This window comes from Fukomys damarensis, unplaced genomic scaffold, assembly GCF_012274545.1.
Source record: "Fukomys damarensis isolate Sample0158 unplaced genomic scaffold, DMR_v1.0_HiC HiC_scaffold_37, whole genome shotgun sequence".
Taxonomy (NCBI): Eukaryota; Metazoa; Chordata; class Mammalia; order Rodentia; family Bathyergidae; genus Fukomys; species Fukomys damarensis.
In genome coordinates, this window is record NW_022900949.1 from 10,337,653 (window position 1) to 10,352,893 (window position 15,241).

General features: G+C 53.9%; 3 protein-coding genes across 4 annotated transcripts in view; all 3 read left to right on the plus strand.

Annotated features, from left to right (window-relative positions):
* Window positions 1–4,141, plus strand: part of Tcf3 (transcription factor 3) — a 28,790-nt gene extending 24,649 nt beyond the window's left edge. Inside the window, exons 17-18 of one of the 2 annotated variants that reach the window (XM_033759441.1) lie at window positions 1,694–1,927; window positions 2,120–4,141. In XM_033759441.1, the coding sequence (XP_033615332.1) occupies window positions 1,694–1,927; window positions 2,120–2,262 (377 nt within the window). In that variant the 3' untranslated portion in view covers window positions 2,263–4,141. The remainder of the gene's footprint in view (window positions 1–1,693; window positions 1,928–2,119) is intronic. The other variant, XM_033759442.1, reaches the window with a different exon arrangement.
* Window positions 4,070–4,904, plus strand: LOC104869783 (protein S100-A10-like; the record flags this gene model as incomplete). The annotated part of the gene is given in 3 exon segments (XM_010635128.1): window positions 4,070–4,256; window positions 4,259–4,285; window positions 4,288–4,904. Coding segments are annotated over 3 exon segments (501 nt in total), but the record flags the coding sequence as incomplete, so codon positions are not given.
* A 1,867-nt stretch (window positions 4,905–6,771) lies between these two features.
* On the plus strand, window positions 6,772–10,298 carry LOC104869589 (cytochrome b-c1 complex subunit 10). Its single transcript, XM_010634908.3, has 3 exons — window positions 6,772–6,915; window positions 9,285–9,431; window positions 10,171–10,298. Exons 1-2 carry the CDS (start codon window positions 6,866–6,868, stop codon window positions 9,403–9,405), a joined length of 171 nt encoding a protein of 56 aa, XP_010633210.1. The 5' UTR covers window positions 6,772–6,865; the 3' UTR covers window positions 9,406–9,431; window positions 10,171–10,298.
* Window positions 10,299–15,241: the final 4,943 nt, after the last annotated feature.

Here is a 15,241-nt window from a genome sequence, read left to right on the forward strand (position 1 = left end):
CTCCCCCACCCCGCCCGCGCCTAGCCTCAGCGACCCTCTGGGGTGGGGGGACTGAACCGTGGGCTCCTCAGGCCTGGCTTGTTCTGCTCACAACTGCATCCCTGGACCCAGGTCCCTGCCTGCTGGCCATGCTTCTCGCCATCAATGTCCCCAAGAGCCCAGATGGGCACACTGCTGTCTAAACCACCCCTGCTGCATGTAGTGCAAGGCCTTTCAAGCCTGGCCTGCCCCGTGACTCAATTTTCCCATCTGCAAGTGGGTTTTTTGTTTTGTTTCAATTTTTGTTTTGCGGTGACGGGATGGAACCCATTTGGTGCATGCTCCCCAAGGTCTGCCCCCTCTCCCCATGTCACAGGGCCAGGTGGGCATGGATATGGACGGTGAGGGCTCTGCCCTGTGACTTGCTCCCCCTCCCTGCTGGCCGCTGCTTCCTTAACCTGCTCCTGCGCTCCCCTTAACCTTTCTCTCCCACAGCCACTGCCACCCTGGCTCGGAGGTGACCGCGTTGCTCAAGCGGCGTATGTGTCCGGCCGCGTCCCTGCCGCGTCCCTGCGCCTCCTCTCTGCTCTCTGTCCTCCCTGTGCCGCTGTCACCGCCTCCTCCTAGCAAGGCGGCCCCCCACCTCGCACTTGCTGCCGGCTCCTCGGGGCCCCTCCCCCAGGTCCCCTTGCCTGGAGGGAAGGCCAGCACCCACACAGCCGGCCTCAGGGTCTCAGTTTGGTCTGTGCGCTTGTCCTGGGCTCCGGCTGTGCCTGAGGGCAGGCTGGGCAAGCAGAGCGACTTGTCGGTGCTCCTCGGTTCCGGGGTCACCCGCACTGGGCCAGACGACATCCATGGTTTCTATGGGTGATCGGCACCAGCTCTGCCCGGGGGTAAACCAAGGCAGGGGAATGAGGTCATTTGTCTCTTTAGGGCCGCACAGCTGAAAGGGCCTGAGATAGGGCTTGTAACCCTGCAGGCAAGGGACATTTGGTCCCGTTGTGGGTGCCCCAACAGGCGGGTTCGGCACCACGTGCCCAGTGACTCCAAGCTACTGCAGGGGTCACACTTGTGGCCTTTATAGTGATGTTTCTGGAGGTTAAAGCCACACTCCTGCCCAGGGCCCTGAGGAACAGATGTGTTTCCGGGGACCACTCAAGGCATGCAGGTCTCCTGCGAGCGGGCTCAGCATCCCGGGCCCCTCGGACCTGGGATTTGGGGACCCCGCTGCTTCCAGCACGGCAGTTTACCGTGCGCTGTTAACTTGGCTCGCTCTGCCGTTTAAGGGTGCTCTGGAGAGGGAAGGTCGTCCTACAAGGGTAGGTCCAGGTCCCCAGATGAGGTCACACCTTCCCTTCACCTGAGGAGTGGGGACAGCCAGGCTGGGTCCCCATGTGACAACCCTTGCTGAGCAAACGCCACCCACAAAGCCGCTGCACTCCCACAGGGACATGCTCCCTGAACACCCAGGGGCTCGTTTCCAGGGTGTGAGCACGCACTCTTTAAGCATGGGCCACAGTGCAGCTGCCAGCATCTGCCATTCCCTACAAGGAGCCACATACCCAACACTGTTGTCACGCCCGCCACCCCTCCTGCTGCACCCAACACTGTCACCTAATCTGCCGCCTACGTTCGTGGCCACCTCCACCAACACGTCCATGGGGCCCCCTCCGTGCCCAGCCCCACCCGTGACTAATAGAGGCCCTGGTGCTGTGACCCAGCAGTACGGAAGAGGTGCTGTCCCTGGAGGAGAAGGACCTGAGGGATCGGGAGAGGCGCATGGCCAATAACGCGCGGGAGCGGGTGCGCGTGCGCGACATTAACGAGGCCTTCCGGGAGCTGGGGCGCATGTGTCAGCTGCACCTCAAGTCCGACAAGGCGCAGACCAAGCTGCTCATCCTGCAGCAGGCTGTGCAGGTCATCCTGGGCCTGGAGCAGCAGGTGCGAGGTAGGGTCCCCGGCCGGCGCAGACGGACGCGCCCACCCTATGGTCCCAGGCTCTCCACCACCCCGGAGGCCCCAGGACCCATCGATGAAGGCGGCTCCGCCAAGTGCAGCATCCCCTCTCCCTGCATCCCGTCCCTGTCTGTGTTGCCTCTTCTGAGGACCCGTGCCCACCCTGCTTTCCCCTCCCCCTCAGAGCGCAACCTGAACCCCAAAGCAGCCTGCCTGAAGCGACGGGAAGAGGAAAAGGTGTCAGGCGTGGTCGGGGATCCCCAGATGGTGCTTCCGGCTGCCCACCCGGGCCTCAACGACACCCACAATCCTGCCGGGCACATGTGATGGGCACGACGAGGGACCAGTCTCGCTCCGGGGCCCCTGCGCTCAGATATCGCGGGAAGGGTCCTGGAGTCCGTCTGCGGGCCTGCCCTGTGGGTGCACCCCTAGGGCTGCCTGGAGCCCACACCAGACCCCATGCTCCTGGGACGGCCTGAAGGGACAAAGGGGTCCGGGCAACCTGGCCCACTATTGTGGCCACTTCAACCCATGCCGGCTGGCCACTTGCCCCAGGAATCCTGGCGCTGCATCTTGGCCCCAGGGACTAGGCTGGAAGGAGCATTTTTTTTCCTTTTTTGTTTTTTTTGGGAGGGCGGTTATAAACAAGACCAGAAACCAACAAAATATACACTTTGTCAGAAATGAAAAAAAATGCCTTAAGTATATAAAATCGTGGAGGACTCATCACTCTGGAGGAGGGTGACCCTGCAAAGGTAGCTTCTTTGAAAGCCACCAGCAAATCGTGCCTAAGCGTATTTTTTTTAAGGAGAATAAAAAGAATATTAGTTATGAGGGGCTTTTTTTCTAATGTAGAAGAGAAAAAATTAGCGAGGATGTTGCCTTCGGTTTTTTTTTTTTTTTAAGCTTTCTTTTGCATATGTTTTATAAGCAACAAACTTTTTTGTATGAAAGTCTCGTGTCTTGCTGTTTCTAGAAGTGAGTGGTGCATTTCATGATCAACCAGGTTATTAAAAAGTATTAAAAAGACCCAATGTCGACCTCAGGTACCCCTAGCCCGCACTTGGTACTCTGGGAGCTGTGTATGCACAGCACTGCGGCCGCGCCCCCTTCTGTTTTCCTAGATGGCAGGGCTTTTCCTGATGGGTCCGTTCCCCAGCTTCCTTCTCTCAGGGACGGTACCTTCAAAGGCTTCCGAACCTTAAGATTAGGGAGGAAGAGAAGTGAACGTTCCAAGGGTCCCCTAAAGCACCTAACCCACCCAGCCCCCCTCTGAGGACCTAGAGCCATCGCTTGTGAGCCTGTTGGGGTCCCTATTTCCGGCTGGGAAAATTGGTGGAGGAGATGTGGCCTGGGGAACAACAGCACATCACTACCCCACCTTCAGTCCGCTCACTTAATTCCCACGCTGGGACTCGGCCTCGTGGGGACCATCCTAGGGCCATTGGGAGATTAGGCGTGGCAGGGTTTCCCCAGAGGGGACCCTTGGCTGCATATCCCAACCACCACACTGACACCCAGCTGCCGAACCAAGAGGGCACTGCGGAGGCTGGGACCCCAGTGTCCAAAAAGCTCAGCAGTGGAAACAGGATCCTGTCCTGGAGGAGGTCATAGGGAGGCAGGGCCAGCACCCAGGATGCTACCTGGGGTTGAGGGACTGAGAACAGTGGAGTTGGGAGAGGTGGGGGTCCCTGGGCCCCAGAGATGCGGAGCTCATAGTTTTTGCTTTCACTGTTGCTGGCTGCTCAGATCCCCCGCTCCCGCCCTTACTCTCCTCTGCTGCCCAAGTCAAGGCACACTACCACTGCGTCTGAGGCCTCCCTTGCTCCCTGTCGCCGAGGGCATCAACACTCCACTCTTGAGAGGTCTGCTCATGACTCCTCCAGAACCTGACCCCTGCCAACTATGGGCACAGGTGCTGTTGCAGCTGTCTCTGTTGCTTTACCTGGACCTGGGGCCTCCACTGTGCAGAAGTCACAGGTGAACTTGGCCCTCCCCTCTCAGGGGTGTAGGGATAAGTACCTGGCCACTCGAGACGAATAGTGTGGGGCTGGAAGGGAGGCGGTGAGGCCAGGAGCAGACCAGGCCACGATGCGCCCTGCGCCTCCTCAACTTGCAGTCATGGCTAAAGTGATTCTGGGGCTGCCCGGCCACCCGGGATTCAACAGACTTGGCCAACGTGCCATCCCGAATGGAACACGCCATGGAAACCATGATGTTTGCATTTCACAAATTTGCCGGGAACAAAGGCTACTTAAGGAAGGAGGACCTGCGATTGCTCGTGGAAAACGAGTTCCCCGGGTTTTTGGAAAATCAAAAAGATCTCTGGCCGTGGACAAAATCATGAAGGACTGGACCAGAGCCAAGGTGGCGAAGTGGGCTTCCAGAGCTGCTTTTCACTGATCGCAGGCCTCTTCCCCATTGCGGGCAGTGATTATTTTGTAGTAAACATGAAGCGGAAGGGAAAGGAGGAGGCAGACTCGAACACTTACTCCTGCCCTGCTGAGGGTTCTCCCAAAGAGCCACTTAGGGAATCTGCCTCTCAGTGTCCCCACTTTAAAAATGTCACGAGCAGACCCGGACCCTTAGAAAATGCACAGATAACATCCAGCTCTCATTGGACAAGCAGAGAAAGTTAAATGCCAGCTAAATTTTTGATTGTTATATTGTTTGCATCCTGTTGCCCTCAATAAGGTCTTTTTTTTTTTTAGTTCTGAAAAAAAATTTTAAAGAAAAAGAATGTGAGGCTGGAAGCACAAACTTGTCATTCCAGCACTTTGGAGAGCCTGAGACTGCGGCATTGAAAGTGAGCCCAGCCTGGGAAATTTAGCAATTAGTAAGACACTGCCTTGAGAGAAGGAAAGAAAGGAAGAAAAGGAAAGAGGAAGAAGGGCTGATGAGGTAGCTTAATGTGAAAGCGCTGGATTCAACTTCTAGTGTGTAAAGTAAATGAATGAAATAAATACAGATGCTGGAAAAGTGTTTTTCTTCCCTCAGTGACTCTTATCCACACAGTAAGTGGGAAATGACTGGGAGAGCGTTCAGGTTGCAAACACACAGGATGAAGTAGGGTGACGGCGGGGATACTGCTTTCACTGGGATATGGAGGCCGGCTTGTTCTCTGGGGTGGTGTCCTGGTCACCGCGTGGTGCTGAGCAGTGTTTCTGGCCTCCACCTACTCCATAGTAGGAACAAAAAATACCCCCAGTGGCGACACCATAAATGTCCCCAGATAGCACCCAGTGTTCTCTGGAGGCAGAGTTGCCCTGGAATGAAATCTCATTTTATCATCCCACCCCTGGTTGAGGCACAGGCATTTCACAAAAGCAGGAGCAACAAGGCTAGGAAGCTTCAGGAACGGCAGGACCTGGGACCCGCATCGCTCAGACCCTGTCCCCATCCCTGCTCCCTATCCAGGTTGACTTTCTCTCCCTTCTTTATATTCTTCGTGACAGGTTCTACGTACCACTTTTTAAGTTTCTACCAGTAGTTACAATCTGATCTCAAGCCCCCCAAACCTCAGGACACCCAGAAAGATCTAGGAATAACTTCCAGCTTGGTAGCGACGGGCAACCCTGGTACCTACACTGCTGCCTCTACTTGGGGGCCTTGGCCAGGGAACAGGCAGGGGACCCAGCAGGCTCTGGAAGACTGCAGGAAGAGCTGGTCAGGGCTGGACAAACTCATTGGTTTGTCTCTTACCACCAGGCCTGTTGTGCTGCTGGACCGGTTCTCTAGGAACCCCTAACCCCCGTCCTTTATCCCCCATCCCTATATTGGGAATTGAATTCAGGCCTGAGCTACATCCCCAGCCTGCCTTTATTTCTTTCCTTCTTTCTTTCTCTTTGTACCGGGGATCGAACTTGGGATCTTGCGCTTGAGAGACAGGTGGCAGAACCACTGGGCTAAAGCCCCGGCCCCCGGCCTTTAACTTTTAAAATTTTGAGACAAGTTCTTGTCTTGTTCTCACTTGTGATCCTCCTGCCTCAGCCTCCCAGAGTGCTGGGATGACAGGCACCCGCCACTGCACCCATATAGGCTGTGACCTTTCTCTCCATTCTGTCCAGGCGTCTGGGGGTTAAGGAACCCAGGGGGCTGAGGAAGCACTGAATGGAAATGTAAAAGACCTCTGGTACACTAGCTGCTGGCCTTCTGGGAGCTCGTCCGTTTTTTTCAACCCACATCTGCCGTGCGTGCGAGTTGGGGCTGGAAGCTGGCAGTTTACTAAGCTATGTGACAGACTCAGGAGGTCGGAAGAGGCCTGGACTGGAGGAAGGAAAGGCCGGCACAGCAGCAGGAAGCTACGATTCCCAGGGACCTGTCAGCCGAGGGGCTCTCGCGAGACCTCGGTCGCCCTCTGCTGCCGGCACGAGAAATTGCCTGCGCTCTCCCACGAAAATGTGCAATTTCCGACTCGGCCTCCAAGTGCTCCGGATGAGCTGATTGGCGCCCTGCCATTTGGCCAGAGTTCCGCGGCGAGTCCGTGACAAACCCTGACCCGCTCCCCTCAAAGTGGGTTCAAATCTCAGCCCTTTCCTTCTGTGTGATTCTGGACAAGTTCCCTTCCCCAATTGGCCTCAGTTCTCTTCACTGTAAATAACGTTGGCACTAAGTTGTACAAAGTCACTGCTCAATTGTTCTGGGACATCTTGAGTCAGCCGCAGGGCGCAGCCCAGGCGAGGGCCACTCTGACCCGCAGAGGTGACACAACCCTTCGCTACACGTGTCCGCACTACCCGCCCACCAACATCGCGTCCCTTAATGCATCCGCACCGTCACCGGAAGTGACTATAAGTGTCTTCCGGGGTTGCCCGCACAGCCGAAAGGCGGAACCGCGCGGGGGCCTTCACGCGCATGCGTACGGTGCCTACGTTAGCGCTGGGCTGCCTGGCCGCCGGACAAGGTGACCGGCTTAGCGGACAGAGCTGCGATGCTGACCAGGTTCCTGGGCCCGCGCTATCGGGAGTTGGCCAAGAACTGGTGAGGATGCTGCCCGCAGCCTCAGCCTCAGCCCCAGCCCATTCCCGCGCTGCTTCGGCGCCGGTCCGGGGTCCTCTACTGTGCCCCATGACAGAGGGGGAAACGGACGGTCGTACAGGCGAAGCGCTCCGCCCCAGCGCGAGCCGGAGGTAGCCAAGTCTAGGTTGGATCCGGCACTCTTGCCCCGTGCCTGAGCCCCCGAGCCTCAATTTCCCCATCTCTACCTGGAGAATCTGGCAGTGCTCACCTCGACGGAAATTCCAGAAGGCGCCGGCAGGTTCCCGAAACTCCGAACCCGACGCCAACCTGAACCCTTTTAATGTTTTATTTATTTTATTTAATATTTTGGTACCGGGGATCGAACTCGGGACCTTGCTCTTGCGAGTCAGGCAGTGGAACCTCTGAGCTAAATCCCTGGCCCTTAATGTTTTATTGTGAGACAAGGTCACGCCGAATTGCCCAGGCTGGGGTAAAACTTGCAATCCTCCTGCCTCAGCTTCTCAGAGTGCTAGGATTACAAGTGTGCGACCCCACACCCGGTTGATTTTGTTTTTTTGTTTCGTGAGAAAAGTCTCTCTGTAATCCAAGCTGGCCTTGAATTCACTGTGTAATCCAGGCTGTCCTCTTGCTTCAGCCTCCCAAGTGCTGGGATCACAGGCATGAGCCACTATGCTGAGTGTCAAATTATTTTTAACAAGGTGAATGAAACCGGTTTCCACATGGGAACGGGGATCAGATTAATGTGGCCCCTCGTGGGAACCGGGATGGGAGTGACCTCAGGGGACACCTAGGGTGCTAAGAAACCAGGGTTTATTTCTGGAAAGGTGGTCATGTCTGGACAGTGGGGCCGGTTGGTAGCCTTTGGATTAGGAATTCCCTGTTGTTAGCAAGTCGGGGAGGGGAGAGCAGGCCACAGGGGCCCCGCAGCCCTGTCACAACAGCTCTGACTTTGGGAGGCCAGGAAGTGGGTCTTTGCAGGAGGTGCTGTGAACTTGTGTCTGAGTCCAGGAACTTTCAGGGGCTCCTGGTCAACCTGGCTGAGTCCCAGTGTCCTGGTCTGAAAATGGAGAGGCAGGTGAGGTTTTGTGGGGTGGTCAGTGTGGCCAATTATTTGTGTCCTTTCTCTCTCTCTCTCTCTCTCTCTCTCTCTCTCTCTCTCCCTCCCTCCCCCTCTCTCGTACCAGAGATCAAACTCGGGTCCTTATGATTCGAGGCAGGCGCTGAAACCACTGAGCTAGATCCCTGGACCCTGTGTCCTTTCACAATACCTAGTGGAGTCAGGTTCACAGTGCATGTTCCCAGTCTCCGTGGACGTGACCAGGATGATGAGGGAAATAGAGGCTGATCAGCCCAGCAATTTACCTGGAAGGGAAGGTTCCTCTGATGATGAATAACTGTTGCATGATGGGTGAAAGACCCCATTGTGTTAGTGACCTCTGTCCCATCAAAAGTACAGTGGCAAGGCCGGGGATTTAGCTCAGTGGTGCCACCGCCTGCCTTGCAAGCACAAGGACCTGAGCTCCACAGTACCAAAAAAAAAAAAAAAAAAAAAAAAAAAAAAAAAAAAAAAAAAAAAAAATTGCAGGGGCAGCAGCAATCAGAAACTCCTGTGTGGGCCATGCAGGGTGAGCAGGGATCTGGCCTGTGCATGGGACTTATCTACAGTGAGGCAGCTGGGGCAAGGGTGACGTGTCCTCTTGTCACCTCAAGGGGGAAGACCTGCAGAGTTTTGGTTCACTGTGACCTGTGAGGTGGGGGCTGAGGTTTAAATGCAGCTTCCTCGGGCAGCAATGAGACTGTTAAAGTTATCCACAGCTGTGTAAGAAGCCACCCCAGCAAGCAGTAGCTTCAAACAAATGTTTGCTGGCACAGTGGTGCATATGTGTAATCCCAGCTGCTGGGAGGGCTGAGGCAGGAAGATTGAAAGTTCAAGGCCAGCCTGGGCAATTTAGAAAGACCCTGTCTCAAAAAAGGGCTGGGGATGTAGCTAGAGTAAAGGCCCTGGCTTCAATCCCCGGTACAATTTTTAAAAATTTAAAAAGCAGGGGTTGTCATTTGGTGGGTTCCATCCCCAGTTCTTAAGCAGAACCCCCGAAAGAAAGCAGATCAGTGTGGCAGGGCCAGGTGATGTGGATCTGACTAAAGCCCCCTGAGGCCTGGCAGCCTGGGTAGGTCACTAGCTACTGTAGGATCCAGGGTCACCTGCCCTGTTTCTGTCCTGTACCTCCCTCAGCATTGGGCAGAGGCCAGGCCCATGTTGGTGCCTGACAAATGGTAGCTTGGGGGTCAGAGGGCTCCCAGGTACGCAGACAGCAGAGGGTCCTGGAGGATGTGTCCTGAGCAGGGCCCAACTGTTGCTCTTCTTGCAGGACCCCAACAGCCACTGTGTGGGGCGCTGTGGGCGCCGTGGGGCTGGTGTGGGCCACAGACTGGCGGCTGATCCTGGACTGGGTACCTTACATCAACGGCAAGTTTAAGAAGGATGATTAGTCAGCTGCTCCTTTCGGAACCCTCTGGTGAGTCTTGCCCTAGCCTGAAGCCTCTGGGCCTGGCCTGCTAGCATTAGTGGGCCCAGTGGTGGTGGTTGGAGGAAGAGGAGGGGGGATTTGCAGGATACTGGGATGACCCTCCCTGAAGGTTCTGCACAGTGGCCAAGCTTGGAGCCAGCACAGTGGCTGGGAGGATCCCAAGTTGGAGTTTAGTTCAGGTCTTGATTTATTTAGAAAAAATAAGGGCTGGAGTTGGGGTTCAGTGGTGAGCGCCTGTGTAGCCTGTGCAAGGCCCTTGATTCCATCTTAGGAAAAACTAGGTGGGTCTCAGGCATCCCCTGCTGTGTAGCACAGAGCTGGGTGGAAGGATGGGGTGTGAGCTAGGCAGCACCCCCAGTCCTAGAGGCTGAGCAGTGCTCGCAGCCCTGTCCTGGGCAGGACTCGTATGCTCATTTTATAGAGGGGTAAACTGAGCCTGACCCACAGCTGTTGGGCATTAGGTGAAAGTGGGCTCAGCCATGTTTCCCTACTGCACATGGCTGTGCCTCTGCTCTGCCTGTCACTAGCTCGTTACACATGTGGCAGTCCCTCATGGACACCACTTACACCCCCATGCACAGATGGGGACCTCAGGCTGGCCACAGTTCAGCTCTAGCGCCATCCACCTCCTCCATCCCTGGATCCCGGATCCACTGCCCTTCTGTGTGGCTGGAGTCCCTGGCCATTTGGGGGACCCTCTGCTCACCCTGCCTTGTCCCTTCCCCAGGTGTCTGGTGGTGCCACATGTTCCCACCACAGCGCTCCTGTGTGCAGAAAGCCCCGAGGATGGACACCAAGGACACTGAACAGTTTTGATATTTTAATGCACAGAACATTAAACCTTACTCTCAAACCTGCCTTGCCTGGACCTTGATCGTGACGGTGACCTGGTGCTCTTGACCAGTGCCACCAAGACTCAGGTGACCCAGGGCTCCCTTTGGCTCCACAAGTTTGCAAACCAAGAGGTTTTTCCAGTGGCTGGCACAGGTTGCTTAAATGTTTAGAATATTAACGAGGGCCAGGGATTTAGCTCAGTGGTTCTGCCCCCTGCCTCACAAGTGCAAGGTCTTGAGATCGTTCCCCATTACCCAAAAATAAATAAAATATTAACAGATCAGCCAGGTGTGGAGGTGCACACCTGTCATCCTGGCACTCTGGGAGGCCATAGCAGGGGTATTGCAAGTTCTAGGCCGGCCTGGGCAACTCAGTGAGACCCTGTAAAAGACGGCTGAGGACATGAGCTCATTTCATCCCCAGTACCACACACACATACAACATGAATGGAGGATAGCTGCACAGTAGTTTCATCTGTTGCTGTGGAACAGTTTGGCCTACGTCCGCAGTGGTGCAGGAGACCAGACATTCAGCATCTCCTAGTTTCTGTGGGTCAGGGATCTGGGGGGAAGTAGCTGGGCAGTTGCCGCTCCAGGTCTCTCCTGAGGGAACCAGCGCTGCTCTGCCTGGGCTGCAGGAGTCTGTCCTCGTGGTGGCACTGACTTCTTAGAGAGGGAGGAAACCTCGGTGATTTTATGACCCAAGCTCAGAAGGCTCATGATGTCATTTCCTTCCCTTCCGAGTCCAGCCCACACTAAAAGGGAGGAGGTCTGGGATCTTTTTTTCCTTTGGCAGTGCTAGGGGTGTAACACAGGGCCCCTGGCATGCTAGGCAAGTGCCCACCACTAAACCACACCCAGCCTCAGATATTTTGCAGTGTTGGTAAGGGAACACAGGGCTAGCCATGAACTCACCACTGAGGACTGGACATCCCCGGTCCTGTTGGGGTTTTTTGGTTGCTGTTTGGTTGTACTGAACCCAGGGCCATTGCACTGATCTATCTTCCCTCCTTCCTCTTTCCTTTCTCTCTCTCTCTCTCTCTGCTTTATTGGAACCAGGGATCCAACTCAGCACCTTGCACTTGCCAAGCAGGCAGCGGAATCACTGAGCTAAATTCCTGGCCCATTGCACTGATTTATATCCCCAACCTTTTTAAAAAACATTTTTAAGACAGGGTCTAAGTCTCTAAATTGGTCAGGCTGTGTTTAGAAATGTGATCCTCTGGCCTTAGCCTCCCGGGTGCTGGACAGATGAGTACCACCACACTTAGCTTGGATTTTTTTTTTTTTTGTACCAGGGATTGAACTCAGGACCTTGCACTTGTGAGGCAGGCAGCAGTAGAACCACTGAGCTAAATCCCTGGCCTGGAATATTTTTGTAAAGATAGGTCTTGCTGTGTAGCTCAGGCTATTCTTAAATTAATTAGCCCAGGCTGGTCTCAACCTCACAGCAATCTTCCTGCCTCAACCTCCCAAAGTGCCGGAGTTACAGGCACGCACCACCACACCAACTTGGAAGGTGGTTTTGGAGGTCAAACTTCTATGATCCAACATCTCAAAATCATCAGGATATTTACCATAGAAGAAAAAAAATAACAAGCTTTGGTGAGAACACAGAAGAATTGGAACCTTTGTGCACTGCTAGTGAGAATGTTAAATAGCAGCCTAGCAGTTCTTCAAATGGTAAATGGTTATATATAGAGGTCACAAATAGTGCAGCAATGTTGCTGTAAGTGCTCCATAGTCCCAAAGCAACTGAAAACACAGTCTCAAGATAATTGCCTACCTGTGTACACGTACAGATAGCAGTGTTCATCACAACAGCCCCAGAGTGGGAGTGACTCGAGCAAGTATTGGGTGAATAAATGTGGTCCATCCATACAGTGGAGTACTACTCAGCCAGACAAAGCAGGGAATCCTGCCACCTGCCTCAGCAAGGATGGACCTTGAGGCCTTGTTTCTTAGGGAACTGAGCCAGACACAGGAGGACACACACTGCAGGGCCTCACTCCCAGGAGACGCCAGCGTGGTCAGATCCACAGAAACAGGAAAGAGGACAGTAGTGCTGGACTGGGTAGGGGGCGGGAGTCATTGTTTCCTGAGAACAGCTCAGTTTGGGGAGATGGAAAGTTCTGGAGGTGGGTGGTGGGGATGCTTCGTAGCCAGGGGATATGCTTAAATTAATGCCCCTGAACTGTGCAGTTAAAAATCGTACAACTGCCGGGAGTGGTGGCACATGCCTGTAATCCCAGCACTTGCGAGGCTGAGGCAGGAGGATCTCTGTGAGTTGGAGACCAGCCTGAGCTACATAGTTCCAGGTCAATCTCACTACATAGTGAGACCCTGTCTCAAAAAAACCAAAAAAAAAAAAAAAAATCGTACAACTGCCGGGAGTGGTGGCACATGCCTGTCATCCCAGCACTTGCGAGGCTGAGGCAGGAGGATCTCTGTGAGTTCGAGACCAGCCTGGGCTACATAGTGAGCTCCAGGTCAATCTCACTACATAGTGAGACCCTGTCTCAAAAAAACCAAAAAAAAAAAAAAAAAATCGTACAACTGAGGGCTGGGGATTTAGCTCAGTGCCTGTCTCGAAAGCACCAGGTCCTAAATTCGATCCCTGGTACTGGGGGGAAAAGAAATCCTACAACTGATCCCTCACTGTGCAGCCTCTCCACATCTTCCAGCAGAAAGGTCCTGGCTGCCTATCTTTGCACATAGAACCCTAAACAGCAGAGCTTGCTCTGTGGACCCCCAAATCCACAAGAACCCAGGGGGCCCAGTGATCCTAGCAGGTGGTAGTATCAGAGATCCTTTCTCTAGCCAGGTCCTGTGCAGCAAAAGCTGTCATCTCACCAGTCTTCCACTCTAACTGGTCTGTGGCTGCACTCAGTGACATGCACTATTCTACAGGGTATAAACCAGCAGGTCCGTTCTCTTGCTCAAATTGTCCTGTTTGGTCAGTAGGAGCCCCTTACAACGGGCCCCTGTGCTTGAGACAGCTATTATCTTTTAGAATTAATGTGAAATCCACATAACAGCTAGATGTGGTCATGCAGACCTATCACTTTGGAAGGCTGAGGCAGGAGGATCATAAATTCAATTCAGCTGCGTTGAGGCTGTAGCTCAGTGCGACGATCCTGGGTTTAATCCCCAGTACACCACACACACACACCCACCCAGCCACCCCTTTCCTCAGACAGATGTCTGTTTACTGCTTGTCTCACTAAATTCCAGCAGAGTCTGGGCTGCCCCTTCCTGGTTCTGAGTCCCCAGCATAGACACACTGTGTCCCCACCAATGCTGGTCCCTCTTCCGCTTACCCCACTCAGTATTTTGCCCTGGGGCTCTGGGGCTCTAACCAGCCACTGAGCATGTGGGGAGATAGCCTGGGCCCAAGGATCGCAGCTCTGCCTCCTTAGGCAGGAGGAGAGAAACCACCAGTCTAGAGCAGCAGTACCCTGGGTGAGTTTGGGGATACAGGGGATGTGGGGTGAGTGTGGCCTGTCATTTACCCATCCAAGCCTCCCACACCTGCCTATCTACTTCCAGCCTATGGTATTCAGTGCTTGGGGGGTAACAGAATGGTGCCCCTCAAATGGTCCTTGTGCTGATCCCCAGAGTCTGTGGACACCTCACCTTCCGTGGCCCAAAGGACTCTGCAGTCAGGATTAAGGATTTGAGGCAGGTGATTATCCCAGATTAGTGCTGAATAAAATGTACAGATGGTCACTGGTTTAGACTGCACTCCAGCACCAGGCCCACAGACCAGAACAATTAACGCTCAGGCTAACAGTTCCAGGGCACAGGGCTGTGAAACCAAGTTTATCTGATTTTCCCAGAAGGCAGGAGAGGGAGTGATAACAGCTGAATCACCAAAGGAGCTGGTTTTAGCTGGCTGGACCAGGAAATCCCCTCTGCTCTAACTAGTACAGTGAAAGGGAACTTTCAAAGGACCCGTTTCTCCTCCTTTGTCCTTCTGCTGCCTACAAAGCTAGATTCTCTAATAAACCCAGAGGACACTTGTTCTATCTTACAGAAGGAGGTGGTATTCATTTCTAGAACTGCACGGAAAAGCCAATTAAGATCTTCAAATGAAATGTGTTAACTTCGTCTTTTGCCCTTTAGGAGAACCCGATGTCGGTGCAGGGTTCCTTAAAACCAGGGAACCACCAAGGGTAGTGGAGCGTGCCTGCCTGTTCTCCCAGCGCTCTGGGAGACTGAGACAGGAGGATCGCAAGTTAGAATCCACCAACGTAGTGACTTAGCAGAGACTCTCAAAATTAAAAAACAAAACACCCCCAACCCTCTCCACACATACACCTTCAGGTGGAGGATCCGCAGCACAGGAAGGCAATCATTTCTTTTTCTTTTTCCTCTTTAATTGGGGATTGAATTCAAGACATTCGCACTGCTACATTCCCATACTTTTTTTTTTTTTTTTTTTTTTGGTACCGGCGATCAAACTTGAGACCTTGCCCTTGAGAGGCAGGCGGAGGCACCACAGAGCTAAATCCCCGGCCCTTATTTTTCTTTGTTTTGAGACAAGGTTTCCCTAAATTGCCCAGTCTGGGCTCGAACTTGACGATCCTTCAGCCTCAGGCTCACCGCATGCTAGGATGACAGACGCACCCCAAATTCCGGCTGAATTCCAGAATTTAAAGAGATCAGCACAGTATTGGAGACGCTGGGGTGTCAGTGCTAGAAAGCTTGCCTAAGATGCGCGATGGCCTGGTTTACATCTTCAACATAGTAATAAAATAAAAATAAAAATGTGTTGGATGGGACTTGGGGTGTGGTGTCCAGTTGTCGCTGACAGCCCCCTAATTTGGAAGCCCATGAGACTAGAGGCCCAGGGCACGGGGGAATCGAGGTCTGGGCCCTGGACTGGGAACCGAGGGTCCTGCGGAAGGGCTAGGCAGGACCTAACGCCAGGTGCTCTCGGGACAGAAAGACCCCCCCCCCCCC